This window comes from Myotis lucifugus, unplaced genomic scaffold, assembly GCF_000147115.1.
Source record: "Myotis lucifugus unplaced genomic scaffold, Myoluc2.0 scaffold_319, whole genome shotgun sequence".
NCBI lineage: Eukaryota > Metazoa > Chordata > Mammalia > Chiroptera > Vespertilionidae > Myotis > Myotis lucifugus.
The window spans coordinates 272,899-287,343 of NW_005871367.1; the positions used below are offsets into that span (position 1 = coordinate 272,899).

General features: G+C 51.5%; 1 protein-coding gene across 1 annotated transcript in view; it reads right to left on the minus strand.

Moving 5' to 3' along the window:
* Positions 1-14,445, minus strand: part of ITGA9 (integrin subunit alpha 9) — a 250,599-nt gene that overhangs the window by 127,144 nt on the left and 109,010 nt on the right. Inside the window, exon 17 of the mRNA XM_023764184.1 lies at positions 1,490-1,680. Coding sequence (XP_023619952.1) covers positions 1,490-1,680 — 191 coding nt within the window. The remainder of the gene's footprint in view (positions 1-1,489; positions 1,681-14,445) is intronic.

Here is a 14,445-nt window from a genome sequence, read left to right on the forward strand (position 1 = left end):
TCTCCCAGTATCTGGCCCCAAGTATCAATGACCAGCAGGACATACTGGCCACCTCCAGGGCACTTGTGTTTTGAAAGAGGTTCATGTTTGAATTCAAAACAAGCATTCAAAAGGGCGGTGTTGCCAGCAGGCTGTGTGTGTACGGGTGGTGGGCACTGCGAGCCCTGCCCAGTTCCCTTCCCAGCTGCTGCCCCCCAAACCCCCAGCGGATGGGAGTGTGGGCAGCAAGTGGCGCCCATCTGCATGCTTCTCCAGAGCCCTGTCCTCAGCTGAGGGGGCCTCCTTCAAGGAGGGTTCCCCTCCGCCACCACCCCCATTGGCAGCCAGCCAGTGGCTGACTAACAGGGGTAACCGAGGGCCAGCCCCTTGCCTCAGCTCTGGTGTAATGTATGCTCCAGAGTTTCCCACCTCGGGCCAAGGCTAGACCTGAGCTGAAGCCACATCCTCGCTCAGTCCCTTCCCCTTCCCTCATTCCCTCACAGTTCCTCCCACAGCCTCACTAGACCAGATGCTCCCCAATCTGTCTTGGGCTCTGTTTCCGGGGAACCCAACCCAAGACCACATGGGAGAGACATTGGGAGGAAAATAGGATGCCTTTTAAAAAAATCATCACTTAATTGAACATCCGGCCGGACATCTCGAACCCCAAACACCTCTCTGTGGTTCTGTTTACAGCTCTAATATGCAGAGTGTGGCCCACTGGGCTGCGTGCTTTCCCACAAGCTCAGCGCAGTCAGAAGAACCGTGGAGGGTAGGCCGGCGGGTGGTCCCACAGCTTGGCCCCCACCCCGAGCAGGAGTCTGGTTTAGCCCCAAAGGCAGTTTTGTCTGACGTTCCCCAGGCGCTGGGCCGGAGGCAACGTTGGGTGTTAAAGAAAGATTTAAAACAAGCTGGCATCACAGAGTCCTTGCATGTTTCCTGCTCAGTAGTCAGCCTTGTACATCTCAGATGGCTCAGGGCAGGCAGGCCAGCACTGCTGCACGCAGTGAGCTCACAGGCTCATCGGGCCTCGTGTGGCCACATCACTCAGAAGCTCCTCCACCCAACGGCACATCGTGGAATCTGATGAGCGTCGCACGGGGCGGGTGGCCCCCCTGCACTCACAGGCACTGGCTCCCAGAGACACCTGGGTCGGGCATTTTTAATCCAACCACCAATTCTAGCAAGACGAGGTTCTCCCTTCTCCACCCCACTCGCTCCCCCACCAGTAAAACACGAATGGAGCCCCTACTCTGTGCCTATCTGAGCTCTGGAAACAGTCTAGTTCAGGGGCCAGGGGGTCAGCGCATGACCTCTAAGGGATTATCATTTCCTAATTGCCTGAGAACAGCCTCAATGCGTTCCAACCACGTGGTTGTGAGAAGCAACACCCCAAATCATAAATGTCATCTGTTTGCCGATGAGGAAAGGGAGGCCCAGAGAGGGGGGTGTGCCTTGGCCTCGGTCCTGTCCCCCAGGCAGCCAGCGCTGTGACTCCTGCCACACAGACCTGCCCCCTGGGGTCCCGGTTGTGGGCTGTAAGGTTCTGACCTGGTTCTTCTGGGCGATCTTTTGTCCCTTCTTCCAGCGCAGCACGGGTGTCAGAGCCGGCAGCTCCCGCTCCTCCTCTCCGCTCACATGTGGCCCCAGGCTGTAGGCGGCTTCGAACACAATGGGGCTGATGACGTCCTGCACCCTCCGCTGCAACAATAAACACACACGCGCGTGAGCGGCGAAGCCGGCTGACATTTGCGGAGCGTTTCACGGTTTACAAAGGCCTTCCACGTGGCCTGCCCCTGGTGACCCTCACCACCGCCGCTGTGAGGTGGGGTTTCACTGTCTTCACATTTGTGATGAGGTCACTGCGGCCCAGAACAACGAAGGTCTTGTCCAGGGTCGCTCTGCTAATGAGCGGGGGCTCCTCCACTCTACCGTGCATGGCGCGCAGGCACCGTCTCTTGAGCATATGGAAGGCATTACCTTACTCATCTTCCAAACATCCCTGGAGCTGGCAGCATGGGCGGGCGGGGAGCATCTGCCCGCGCCCTGCAGCGCTCGCCCCTCGTGTCCCTGCTGTCTGGCTGATCAAAGCTCCTCTGAGTCGAGATAACTATGGATTCTGCCCAGAGCTAGTCCTCAATGGAGCTGGAAGAAAAGCCTGACTTCAGGCCTTGTGTTCTTTCCCTGGGAGCCCAAGGACTTTAGGAGCCAAGGGAATGCGAGGTTGATAGTCACGTAAGGAAAGCAGAGGCAGGGAAGGGAGGAAAGCAGACATATAGTGGACACCTATGAGAGGCCAAGCACGGTGCTGGGTGTTCTAGAATGATGAGCGACACGCTCAAACCCCTGTGAGCTAGGGCTCATGATCCTCCATCTATACTAATAAAAGGGTAATATGCTAATTAGACCAGACATCTTCTGGATGTCCTTCCAGACAAAGCCACGGTGGCGGGGCCGAGGCAGAGGCAGTTAGGGGTGATCAGACCAGCAGGGGAGCAGTTAGGGGCATCAGGCAGGCAGGTGAGCCGTTAGGAACCAGCGGTCCCGGATTGTGAGAGGGATGTCTGACTGCCGGTTTAGGCCCGACCTAAACCAGCAGTCAGACATCTCCCGAGGGGTCCCAGATTGGAGAGAGTACAGGCTGGGCTGAGGGACACCCCCCGTGCACAAATTTTGTGCACTAGGCCTCTAGTGGTACAATAAAAGGGAAATAAAGGTGCAAGGCTAGGTGCCCAGGGCCCAAGGCTAACAGGGGTTTTGAATCACAGCTGTTGAACCCTGGAGTTCCTGGCCTTTCTGTACAAGGTGTCCCTGTCTCCCACGGACTGAGTGCCCCCAGGCTCCCAAGTTAGAGTCCAAGGAGGAGGAAAGGGTAGGAGTCCTACTTTCTGGGCCAGGATGCTCTGTGGGAGGCAGGTGTCCAGGTGGAGCAGAGCAAGTCTGAGCAGGGCACCAAGAAGCCGAGTCCCCATTGTTCGTCACTCACGGGAGAGACGGGGGGTGGGGAGTGGCCCACTCAGGGTGTGAGAGGAGACCTGAGCTAGTAGGTGAGGGAATCGGACTGATTCTTAAAACCTGAAGCTGAACAACTTGCCCTAGCTGGTGTTGCTCAGCGGTTAGAGTGTCGCTCACCCACCAAAGGGTTGCAGGTTTGATTCCCAGGCAAGGGTATGTACCTGGGTTGTAGGTTCGACCCCCACCTTGGTCGGGGTATGTATGGGAGGCAAACAATCCATGTGTCTCTCTCACATCCATGTTTCTCTCTATGCCCCTCCCTCCCTTCCACTCTCAAAAAAAAAATCAATGGAAAAAATATCCTCAGGTGAGAATTAGCAACAAAAACAAAAACACACAACTTTCCTTGAAGTCCACAGAATATTATTTTAAAACTAGAGGCCCGGTGCATGAAATTCATGCATAGGGGTGGTGGGGTCCCTCAGCCCAGCCTGCACCCTCTCACAATCCGGGACCCCTCGAGGGATGTCTGACTGCTAGTTTAGGGCAATTGGGCCTAAACTAGCAGTTGGATATCCCTCTTACGATCTGGGATTGCTTCGCCCAGGCCGGCTGCCAGCACCGGGGACCCTGGGCAGCTTCTCTCAGGCCCTGGCTTTGTCAGAAAGGACGTTCGGAATGATGTCCGGTCGAATTAGCATACTACCCTTTTATTAGTATAGATGATCCAACCACTCTAGTTTCTAACATTACCCTAATGTTTCTAACGTGCCGCCACTCCAGCCACTCCAGCCACGCCTGCCGCGAGGGAGACTCCAGGCAGGGCTGGCTCATTTGGAATGAGTTCTGACATCCGGGGCTGGGGAGGCTGTGCTCTGGCTCTGATCTCACGAACCTGTTTTAACTAAGAGTCTGAAAAACAGCTTCTTATTACACGTCCCAGTAGCTCTGGCAGAAGGGATGCAAACCGCACGGGGCCCCGGGCGGAGGCGAAGTGGGGGCAGCAATTAGAAACAAGCCAACGCCCCACAGGACAGCCCACCTCCCAGCTACCAAGGAAAAGCAGCGGCCACAGCTCGTGGTTTCCTCCCCATTTCGGGACGGGCAGCTTCCCCGGGCTCGGCACTGCAATTAAGCGGGGGAACTCCCGAGGGGAGAAGGAGCTTGGGGTTCTGGCACAGACTGTAATTGCTGAAATTTTACTGCTAGGGGAAAAAAATCACCACTACAAACTGAAGCTTCTAACGTCGAATACAACTTCTCCCGGCAGGCTGAGAGGCCACGGGAGCTCCTGGTTTGCGAACTGAAGGGCCCGGCCTGAGAGCTCGCAGCTGGCGGCTGGGTCTGCGGCGGCCGAGGTTGTACAGGGAACTTCACATATGCTCCTCGTGAGCTTTACTGGGTGCTCACTCTATGCCAGGCAGCGGGCGGGGCCCGAGGGACACAGAGACGGAGGGCTTTCAGGAGAAACAGGCGAGCAGTGACAATCCAGTGCCACATGCACAAGGGCAGGGCGGCTTTGGGGACACAAAGGAGGGACACCTGATCTGGATGGAGGGTTGGCAGGCTTCCCAGGGGAGGTGTTCCGGGCTCGGTTATATGACAGGAGGCTATTAGAGAGCAGGCGGGAGGCATAGGAGGGTCTCGCAGGGTAGAAGTGGCCTGCGGTGTCCAGGAGTTTGCATGTGGTCCCCAAAGGGGGGAACGTTGGGCTTGTGGGCAGGAGTGAGGGGAGAGGAGGCTGAAGCAGAGACCAGATCTCAGGGGACGTACAGGTTGGAGTCACCTGGCTGAAGGCAACCCAGGTGAAGTTCCTCTGGAGGGTCAACCACCTCTCACCGCCCCCCTCATACACACACCTGTCATCCTGGGCCCTCACCTGAGTGCTGTGTGCTGTGGTGTCCTGGCTGCTGCTGCCACCCACCCCTCTTGCAGACCAGGGAACCTTGACGGGTGGGTATGAGCAGCATCAAATCACAAGGCCCCGCCACCTGCCCACAGGGAGCTCCGCACGGCTATTGGAGGGAAACGCCCAGGAAGACGAGATGCCAACCCTCACTGCGCAACCCTGACTAAGCAGCACCCGAGCGCCGCGGGTCCCGACCAGCCCCGTGAACGAGAACCTGCCTCCCAGCCGCTCTTCTCCAAGAAACGAAGGGTTTTCATCCTCCTGAGCTAACTGAGCAACTACAGCGGGAACCAGATGCAAACAGGAAGGGGCTGACCTCACTTTAAGTGGGCAAGTCACACAGAAGGCCAGCAAGTAAGCCACTGGCATTAAGCCAGATTGTTGGTTTGGAGAAACACACACACACACACAAACCCACCTCTAAGTGTTTGTTTGGTTTGTTTTTTTAAAGAGGCCTCAGTATTTTTTCGTTTTCCAAACGTGATTTGTTTGTGTGTGTGTGTGTGTGTGTGTGTGTGTGTGTCCCTTCCATCCTGTATCATTGCTCACTATTTCTCCGCTCTCCACACCCACCTCTATTTCTCCTCCGATCACCTTGCTGGCACGCCTAAAAATGAGACATCTTCAGAAGTGACATGCCTTTTCCTTTCTCTCTATGGCCAGAGTGATTAGAATGGCGGTTAAAATGTTACAGACGCATTTAAAATTCCCATAAGTTTGAAGATTTGTTAAGAACAAACGGAGGAGTCTGCATTTCTAGCACTGAAAGAACAACACTGAAGATCGACGCTCTCAGAACGACCAGGAAAGCTGGCGTGCCCCCGATGTAATATACAGACGATGTATCATAGAAGTGTACACTTGAAACCTATATACAGTGGGGCCTTGACTTACGAGTGTCCCGACTAACGAGTTTTTCGAGATACAAGCAGTCTCTCGGCTGATTTTTTGCTTTGATTTGCGAGCTAAAATTCGGGTTACGAGCCAGCTTCAGATACCCCACCGCTAGTTGGCGCAGCGAACGTCACAGTGAACGCCACAACATCAGCCCAGCATTCAATTCATTGTAATGGTGAAAATTGATTTGACATATGAGTAATTTGAGTTACGAGCTTGGTCACGGAACGAATTAAACTCGTAAGTCAAGGCCCCACTGTAATTGTACTAACCAGTAAACTTAATTACAAAAATAAAAAAGTCTCGGAAGCTGGGCTACATCTCAGCATCGAAGAATACCTTTATTGTGAGAATGTTTCCCACCCTGGACCCCTCCCTGCCCGAACCCCTGCCATTCCATCGTGAGCAATGTGGGAAGTGAGGAAATGTGGAGCTCACGTGGGTGAGCCAGTTCCCTGGTGGTAACTGGCTGAGGGGCCGGATCTCAGCCCTGCCTTGCGCTCCCCATGTCTTGTGGACATCCTCTTGTCTGCAGGAGGGGTGGGTGGCAGCAGCGGCCAGGACACCACAGCACACAGCACTCAGGTGAGGGCCCAGGATGACAGGTGTGTGTATGGGGAGGGACGGGGGTGAGAGGTGGTTGACCCTCCAGAGGACCTTTACCTGGGTTGCCTTCAGCCAGGCATCATGTTAGGCAGAGGGAAGCAAAGAGGAGGGAGAGGTGCAGGCAGGAGGGTGTGAGCAAGAAGATGCAGAGGTGCCCATTCAAGAACGGAGGGACCTTGATGAGAGGGAATTGCTTCCGACCCACACGGGGCTAGGAGTGGAGTGTCAAGTCCCTGGATAGCAGGTGGCCCTGGGAGAACAACTAGAAGTTCCACAGGCTGATGGGGGGCTGGAATGAGGGCCGAGGTGAATAGACAACTGTTTGTCTGAGGACTGGGGGCAACAGACAAGGTGGAGATCAAGGAATTCGACACCAGATAGTCCTAGGTCTGACGCATCCCAGATGCATCGCTTAGAAACCATGTGACATTGGTCACTTAATCTCTTGGAATCTGCTTTCTCAGATTGGAGATGGGTGGACAGAATCAAGCTTGTGTGACTGTTGTGAAGATGAGAGATGACAGATGTCAAGCACCTTGGAGAGCTCCTGGTACACAGGAAAGTTAGCTGCATCATCCTTATCATCGTCATCATCATCATCATCATCATCACAATTATCATCATCACCCCACCCCCACCTGACAAGGGTCTGTGGGGCAAGATCACAGGGTGAGGGGCAGGGCAGGAAGGCAGGCTGGCACCAGGGCACAGGACCTCAGAAACCAGGTGAAGGTCCTGATTCACTCAGTGGGCAATCGGGGCTGTCATGAACTTTTAAAGTCAGCTTTGGGCTAAGAACCCCAGAGTGACCTGAAGGACTCCTGGGGATGGGAAGGGAGGAGGGCAGGACCTTGATGGGGCTGGTGCACCGTCCCCCAGCTGCGCGCCAGTTGCCATCAGCTCCCAACTGCCTCTTCTACAGAAAACCGTCCTTGGTTAAATGGAGCACGTCACCCAGGAGCTTTACGCCCCCTCCACCCCTCCCCACTGGCTATGACTGACTGGTGTGGGGTACAAATGGGTGCCCCTTGCCTCAAGGTGGGACAACCCTGCCGTGCACTTCATGGCCCAGAGCTCCCTGTGGGCTCAGGCTGAGGCTGGCCCTGGCTAAGACACCACCCTTGCTCAGCTCCTCCCTGCTTCTTGCTCCCCTCATTGCCGTCTCCTGAGAGCACCCCTCAATGAATCCTGTGCAAGTGGATCCCTGTCTCAAGCTCCGCATCCAGGGAACCTGACCTCACACAGTAACTAAGTGATACCAAAAACCGTCGTAGCAGAAACCCACACTTACATATACATACACCATATACATAAAACGTGCACTTGGAGGTAGGGAGAGAGTCCCCAGTTGCTCAACATCTAACCCGAACCCTTTGGCATGCCCGAGGGACTCCCCGGTGGCCATCTGCAAAGCTTTCACGATAGAGATGACAACACTGAGAGCCAAAGAGGTGAAGACACTCCCCAAGGCCACAGAGCCAGCATCCCTCTCCCCTCTGCACCCCTGGACTCTATGAAGGAGCGAGCATGCAGCAGGGATCAGCGAGGGAAGCTGTAGCCAGGGAAGTCCTTGAACTAGCTGAGGAGGGATGCCTCCCACAGCCCTGTGGATCCTGGGAGTCCCACCCTCCCGCTGGGAAGGAAATGTGTCGGACGCGGCAGCCCTAGGAGAGATGCAAATGGCCTCAGAAGTGACCTTATCAGGCCCCCAGAGCTCCCAGGGGACGCTGGTCTGCAAGCAACTATCCCTCCTGCTCAGACTGATCTGTGTGACCAGCACTGAATGCGTGGAGCACTGTGTACTGAGCTGCCCTTGTGCCCATCTCTACCACCAAACTGTGTGGTCACAGCAGCACGAGGGGCACAAATCAGACTCTCAGGGCAGCTTATTCCACATCAGCTTTCACCTCTATTTCTAAAGCTATCGCTATCAGGAGATGCCCATCTGTAGCAGTCTCGGTGCCCTGCCCAGATACCCTTTACCAGCTGGGGCAACCCTCCCCTAGCTGCTCCAGGCATTGGCTTCTAACAGCCCACATCCTCCACCTTCTCGGGGGGCCTGCCCTTGGCTGATGGCAGCCGTCGCCTTCAGAGACGCCTGCCAGGTGATGCCCTGTGATAGGCAGAAATCGTAGATGAGCCCCAATGGCCCATGCCTTTGTGTAATCCATCCCCTACCCGAGTGTGGGAGGGACTGTACGTATGACGGACGTCACTCCTGTGATTATGTTACATTATGTGGCAATACTGAAGGGATTTTGCAGATGTAAGTAAGGTCCCCCAATCAGCTGAACTTGAGTTCATCAAAAGAGCCTAAGCCTCAGGTGAGACCCGGCTGACACCTGGACTGTAGCTTTCACTCTCTGAGCAGGGGACCTGGCTGGGCTGTGTCCAGACTCCTGGCCCACAGAAACTGTGAGGCAATAAATGTGTGTTGCTTTAAGCTGCCAAATTTGCAATTTTTCATACAGCAGTAGAGAAAACGAATACATGCCCCGCTCCCCAGCTGGCCGATGCAGGGGTCCGACAACCCGTCCCCGGGCCTCTGCATGGCTAAGCTCTGCGGGGCGTCAGCCCCAGAGCTCCCTCCCGGGACCAGGCTGAGGCTAGAGGGTTCCTGAGACCACATCCTGATTCAGCACTTTCCCTGCCCCACTCCGCTCCCCTCCCTCCTGCCACCACTCCCCCAGGAAATCTCTGGCAGAAACCCCCATCTCCGGATTCCGCTTCTGGGGATACCACGTAATAAATTCCACACTGGACTTGCTGGTTGCAGTGCCCTTAAAGAAGTGAGAAAAGCCAGATAAAGTGCCGGGGACGACTCAGAGCTCATGTGTGACCACCATGCAAGCAGATCCACATCAATACTGGGGAAGTGTGAGGATTACACGCAGACGATCATGTTGGCCATTACTTTCAACTCAGAGTTTTATTCTGTCCTTTATTTATTTTCAGAAAGAACAGAGCTAGCACCCCACGAATACGTCTTCGGGCTCAGGGGCGGATTACACAGATCAGCCCCGGCCTCCTCAAGCACAACCTTTTATTTTTTGCTTTTTCAGAGCTGCTCACAAAGCACCTCTGTGTCTCGCACACGAGGCCCCGAGTCTGACAAAGGACGGGGCGCAGAGAGGATGGGCTGGACTTGGGCTTCCACAAACCTGATAATGAGCTACTCAACCCCAAAGGGTTGACGATCCGTTACTGCACGTCGCATCAACGATAGACTCTCTCGTGTTTTTTTGTTGTTATTGTTTGTTTTTTCCTACTTTCAATCAAAATTGTATCTTAAACCAGAGATCATGAACCTGGAATTCAGGGGGTCTGAAGACTTGGATGGAGAGAGAAAAAAATGTACCTCTTTATTTTCATCACTCTCTAGCTGAAATTCAGTATTTCCATTCATTCTAAATGTAGGCAGCAAGCACAGAACTATTAGAAATACCTGTGACTCCACCAGCAGCAGAAATCTGAGAGATTTTCACATCGTATTACAGTGGGAGAGTCCTTGAAATACGGGGTGTGTTCCTCAGCACTTCAAAATTCTAGTCATTAGTGAAAAGCAGGTATATTGCGCCATGACAAATGTGGGCTTTCTTTTTAACACTGTGAGAGCCAAATTTCAATATGACTGGTTTCTGTGTAATTTTGCGTATCTTATCGTGATGCGCTCAGAAACGTTCTGAGAAGGGGCCCGAGGTTTCTCTCAGCTGCCAAGGAGGCCCATGTGCAAAAGCGGTCAAGAACTCGTCTTAATGGGAAATGATACGATGAGACGGGCCAGCCTGCGGTTTTTGAAAATGCTTCGAGATACGCTTCAAAAACTTCAAAAAGAATCATGATGTTGTTTCAGTCTTCATCGGTTGTATGAACTCACTGGTCTCAGCAGTTAAAAATATACCATCCATTACATTTTATGACAGGTTCAAGGTCTGGGCTCAAAATCACCCCAGGGCCCCTGGGGTTTTAAGAATTTGGGCCTGGATAGATACTCCGGGCCGGGGTCGAGCTGCGCTGCTTCGGTGCCGACAGCTACATGAAAGCATCTGTTTCCCTGTGTGAGGCCTGAGGAGGGAGAGGGTAGAGAGACTGGGCTCGCGAGGCCACATGTAGAGTTCACTCCTTTTACGGAGAGAACCCTGACCTTCCTGGGGCAGGCCTGTGGCTTCACAAGCCCCGAGGGGCTATCCCGAAAGCTGAGACGCTTGCCCTAGACCTTGGTGGTGTGTGAAAATCCTGAACCGTGACGGAAATAAAGAAGGGAGTCCAAACACCAACCCCACAAGATTTGCAAGTTACTCAATCCACAGTGGGCCTAGAGGCTCCGCTTGGGGACTAAATGAGCCAGTGCGATTGCTGGGAATGGTTTGCTGCTTAACAAGTGAAGAACGGAGCTCCCCTCAAAGCGGTACTAAAACAAGGTCATTAAAATTCCACTGACTTTCGTCAAAACTTCTTCACTCTTTGGTCTCTTCCATTCTCCTTCCTGCCACTCGGTTCCCATTGGTTTAGACGAGGTCACCACCAGATGCTGTGTTATTAGATCCAATGGATACCCTCTCTCTGTCCTCATCTTTCTTGCCCTCCAGGCATTCTTTATAGTTGAATCTCTTCTTCTTGCAGCTCATCCTTCCTTGATTCCCCCAGGTATAGCGTACTCCTCCTGTCCCCACTATTCCGTGTCCTTCCGAGATGATATCTAAAGCAACACATGGCATTTACTGGTTGACATATCACCACCACGACCACCACCAAACTAGACTGAACTCTTTGGGGGCAGAAGCCAGCCTTTAGCACAGTTCATGGGACAGAGTAGACACTCAGTAACATTTACTGAGATGTACATTTATCCAAAAAGGAAGACTCTGGTGAACTTGAGATCATCCTTCTTAAGAACGGGCGACTTTATTGGACAGACCAATCCTACCCCCACAGTCAGAGCACAACACCCATATAAGCATCTTACGGAACATTTACCTAAAGCATTATTTCTTAGCTCTACCAGCACTTCCTCTCAGTGTATATATATCTCACATCTCTTTAGGGTGTTTCTTTCCAAATCTTCCCTCCTTCTTACCCTTGGCTATTTTAAACATCTGTAAGCTCAAAAGTAACAATGTCATACCTATCCACAAAAACCTTATTAGACCACATGATAAATGTCATGTATTATACCTCATGGCTAGAGCTTTGGGGTTTACTGGGTACTGTGGGATCCTATCCCAATAAAAGGAGACAGACACGGTGTTCTTAGTGGTGGGAAATAGTTGGAACATGGGCTCTCCTTTCATTTTGGTCTCTTAGCATTGGTACCCATCACATCTGAATTCAATCAACATTGACCCATCCATCATCCATGCTCAGGACTGGGCCACATGATTTCTCATAGATTATCTGGTATAATCTCACCATAGGTATTATTTTCCCCCAAGTGGTGAAACTCAGGTTTTGACAAATTAATTCTGTATAGGTATCATTTCAGAGTTGTCTGATATGATCCCAACAGACTGTTAAACTTGTCAGGAATCACAGCAGAATACTCTGGAATCTTTGCAAGTAGATAATAAAAAGAACATGCATCATATCTCCTTCTATTTGGGTCAGCCTTATTTCCTTGCCCACCTGGCCATTAAATGGAAACCATGTACAAATTTAAGATGACCTATGAGTTTTAATGAAACAATTTTGAGAAAGACAAAAATCATCTTTCTTTTGGGTAAACATAAGATTAAACATTCCTGCTCTAAAGAATTTGAAATCTATCTGAAAAAGAAATAAAGAAAACAATACCATTTAAAATAGCATAAAAAAACAAATAGAATACTTAGAAATAAATTTAACCTAGAAGGTGAAAGATCGTTAAGATATTGATGAAAAAATTGAAGAAGACATTAAAGGAAATATCCTGTATTCATGGGTTGGAAGAATGAATATTGTTAAAATGTCCATAATACCCAAAGCCATCTATAGCTTCAATGCAATCTCTAGCAAAATTCCAAAAGCATTTTCTAAAACATGGAAAAAACAATCTTGAAATTTCTATGGAGTCACAAAAGACCCTGAGTAGCCAAAGCAATCTTGAGAAAGAACAAAGCTAGAGATATCACACTTGCCGATTTCAAACTGTACTACAAAGCTATAGTAATCAGTGGCTGAGGGTCGACCTATGAACCAGGCGGTCAGGGTTCGATTCCCAGTTAGGGCACATGCTCGTGTTGTGGGCTCAATCCCCAGTGTGGGGTGTGCAGGAGGCAGCTGATCAACGATTCTCTCTCATCATTGATGTTTCTATCTCTCTCTTCCCCTCTGAAATCAATAAAAATTTTAAAAAATAAAATAAAAGGATTTGTAAGTACTGATAGACTATCTGGGGCTCCGAGGACAAACCCGTCTACACATGGCTCCGTGAATTCTCCGGAGTCCATGCACCACATTTGTGACATAGGAGAGCCAAAGGCAGCGGTTCTCAGCCTGTGGGTCACGACCCCTTTGGCGGTCGAACGACCCTTTCACAGGGGTCGCCTAAGACCATCCTGCATATCAGATATTTACATTACGATTCATAACAGCAGCAACATTAAAGTGATGAAGTAGCAACGAAAATAATTTTATGGTTGGGTCACAACATGAGGAACTGTATTTAAAGGGCCAGAAGGTTGAGAACCACTGGCCAAAGGTGATGAAAAGGCTTTGCTTGTTTGTTTTGTAAGTCTTAGTTGGTGGAGCCATTTTCCACGAAATCTCAGCCTATTTGCATTACACGTATTCCATATAATCAGTTAAACACACACACACACACACACACACACACACACACACAAACAAGGAGAAGAAAAAGAAAATATAGTTAACACTTCTTGGTGTTCGCCTTCAAAGACACTGTCCCAAACCCTTTCGGTTAATAGAAAGAGCTGCCTTGTATGTTCTTGAAACAGCGTGCGTGCTGCATTTATGATCTCTTTGATCTGAACGTTTTCAGTGGGGAAGTTAATAACACTTCTTATGGTGCAAAGGGAAACATAAATGACGGAGGCTCCCCAATCAAGGGAAATGTGGCCCCAGTCTTTAAAAGCATATTCTGGAAATACAGCCATAAAGAGCCCAGAGACATCCCCCGCACACCCAAACCACCTGTTTACAAGCAGATCGGCTCCAACGCCGGGTGTGAACAAAGACATGACAAGTAGGAAAAGCCACGGCTGCAATCAGGATAATTACCTACAATTGGAGGTCCCGGGGTGGCGTTCTCATGCCTGGCCACCCCAGCAGGGATGGAAACAGCTCCCAGGGGTGACCACCAATGGCGAAAACAGGCCGAGCCCCAAATTACAACCGGGCCTGTGAAAGCTACATTTTGAAAAAAGCAGCAGCAGCAGCGCTTTCACAGGACCACGCCTGCCAGGGCCCCGGCCTCCCTGACATCGCTCCCAGGACCGGGCTGTTTCTGGGCCATGGTGTTGTTTCTACTGGATTCCACGGGCTTTGCAGACCTCATTACTATGATGGATGGCACCAGGCATTTGGAAGCCCTTTCTTTCCTGACAAAATTGTATTCTAAATCTAAAACATGCAAATAAATAAATAAATATACCGAAAAACAAATAAATAAAAAACAGAGCTGCTCTCCACAGAACATCCATCTGTTACCTTTCACGTGTCTGCTGCTGTGTAGAATATAAATCAATCACCCTTAGGCTGAACGCCGATATCTTAGTTTGCCCAGACATAGAATTCCAGAATTGGCGAGAACTGGTGCCATTCACAATGAACACCCTGGCTACCATCAAGCTTAGGGGTCTTTCCCCCACCCGTCTTCCCTTCCTCAGGGACTGAATAGAAAAATGTTGGGCCAATTTTTTGTCCTAACGCTGCCTCCCCATCTGCTCCAGGGCAACCATCAAGGGCTCTCTCTCTGGACAGGTGAGCTACCTGATTGCTGCCCATGAATCCAGGTGTCTCTTGGTCCAGGAGAGCACGGCTGGCTCACCCATCCACCCCTCAGTCGCCAAGGCTCCTGAAAAGACTCATGTTCCTAAGGATGTGGGCACACATGCGTGTGGGGCGGGGGAGGGCGGGCTCAGTTGGCCTTGCTGCTGTTC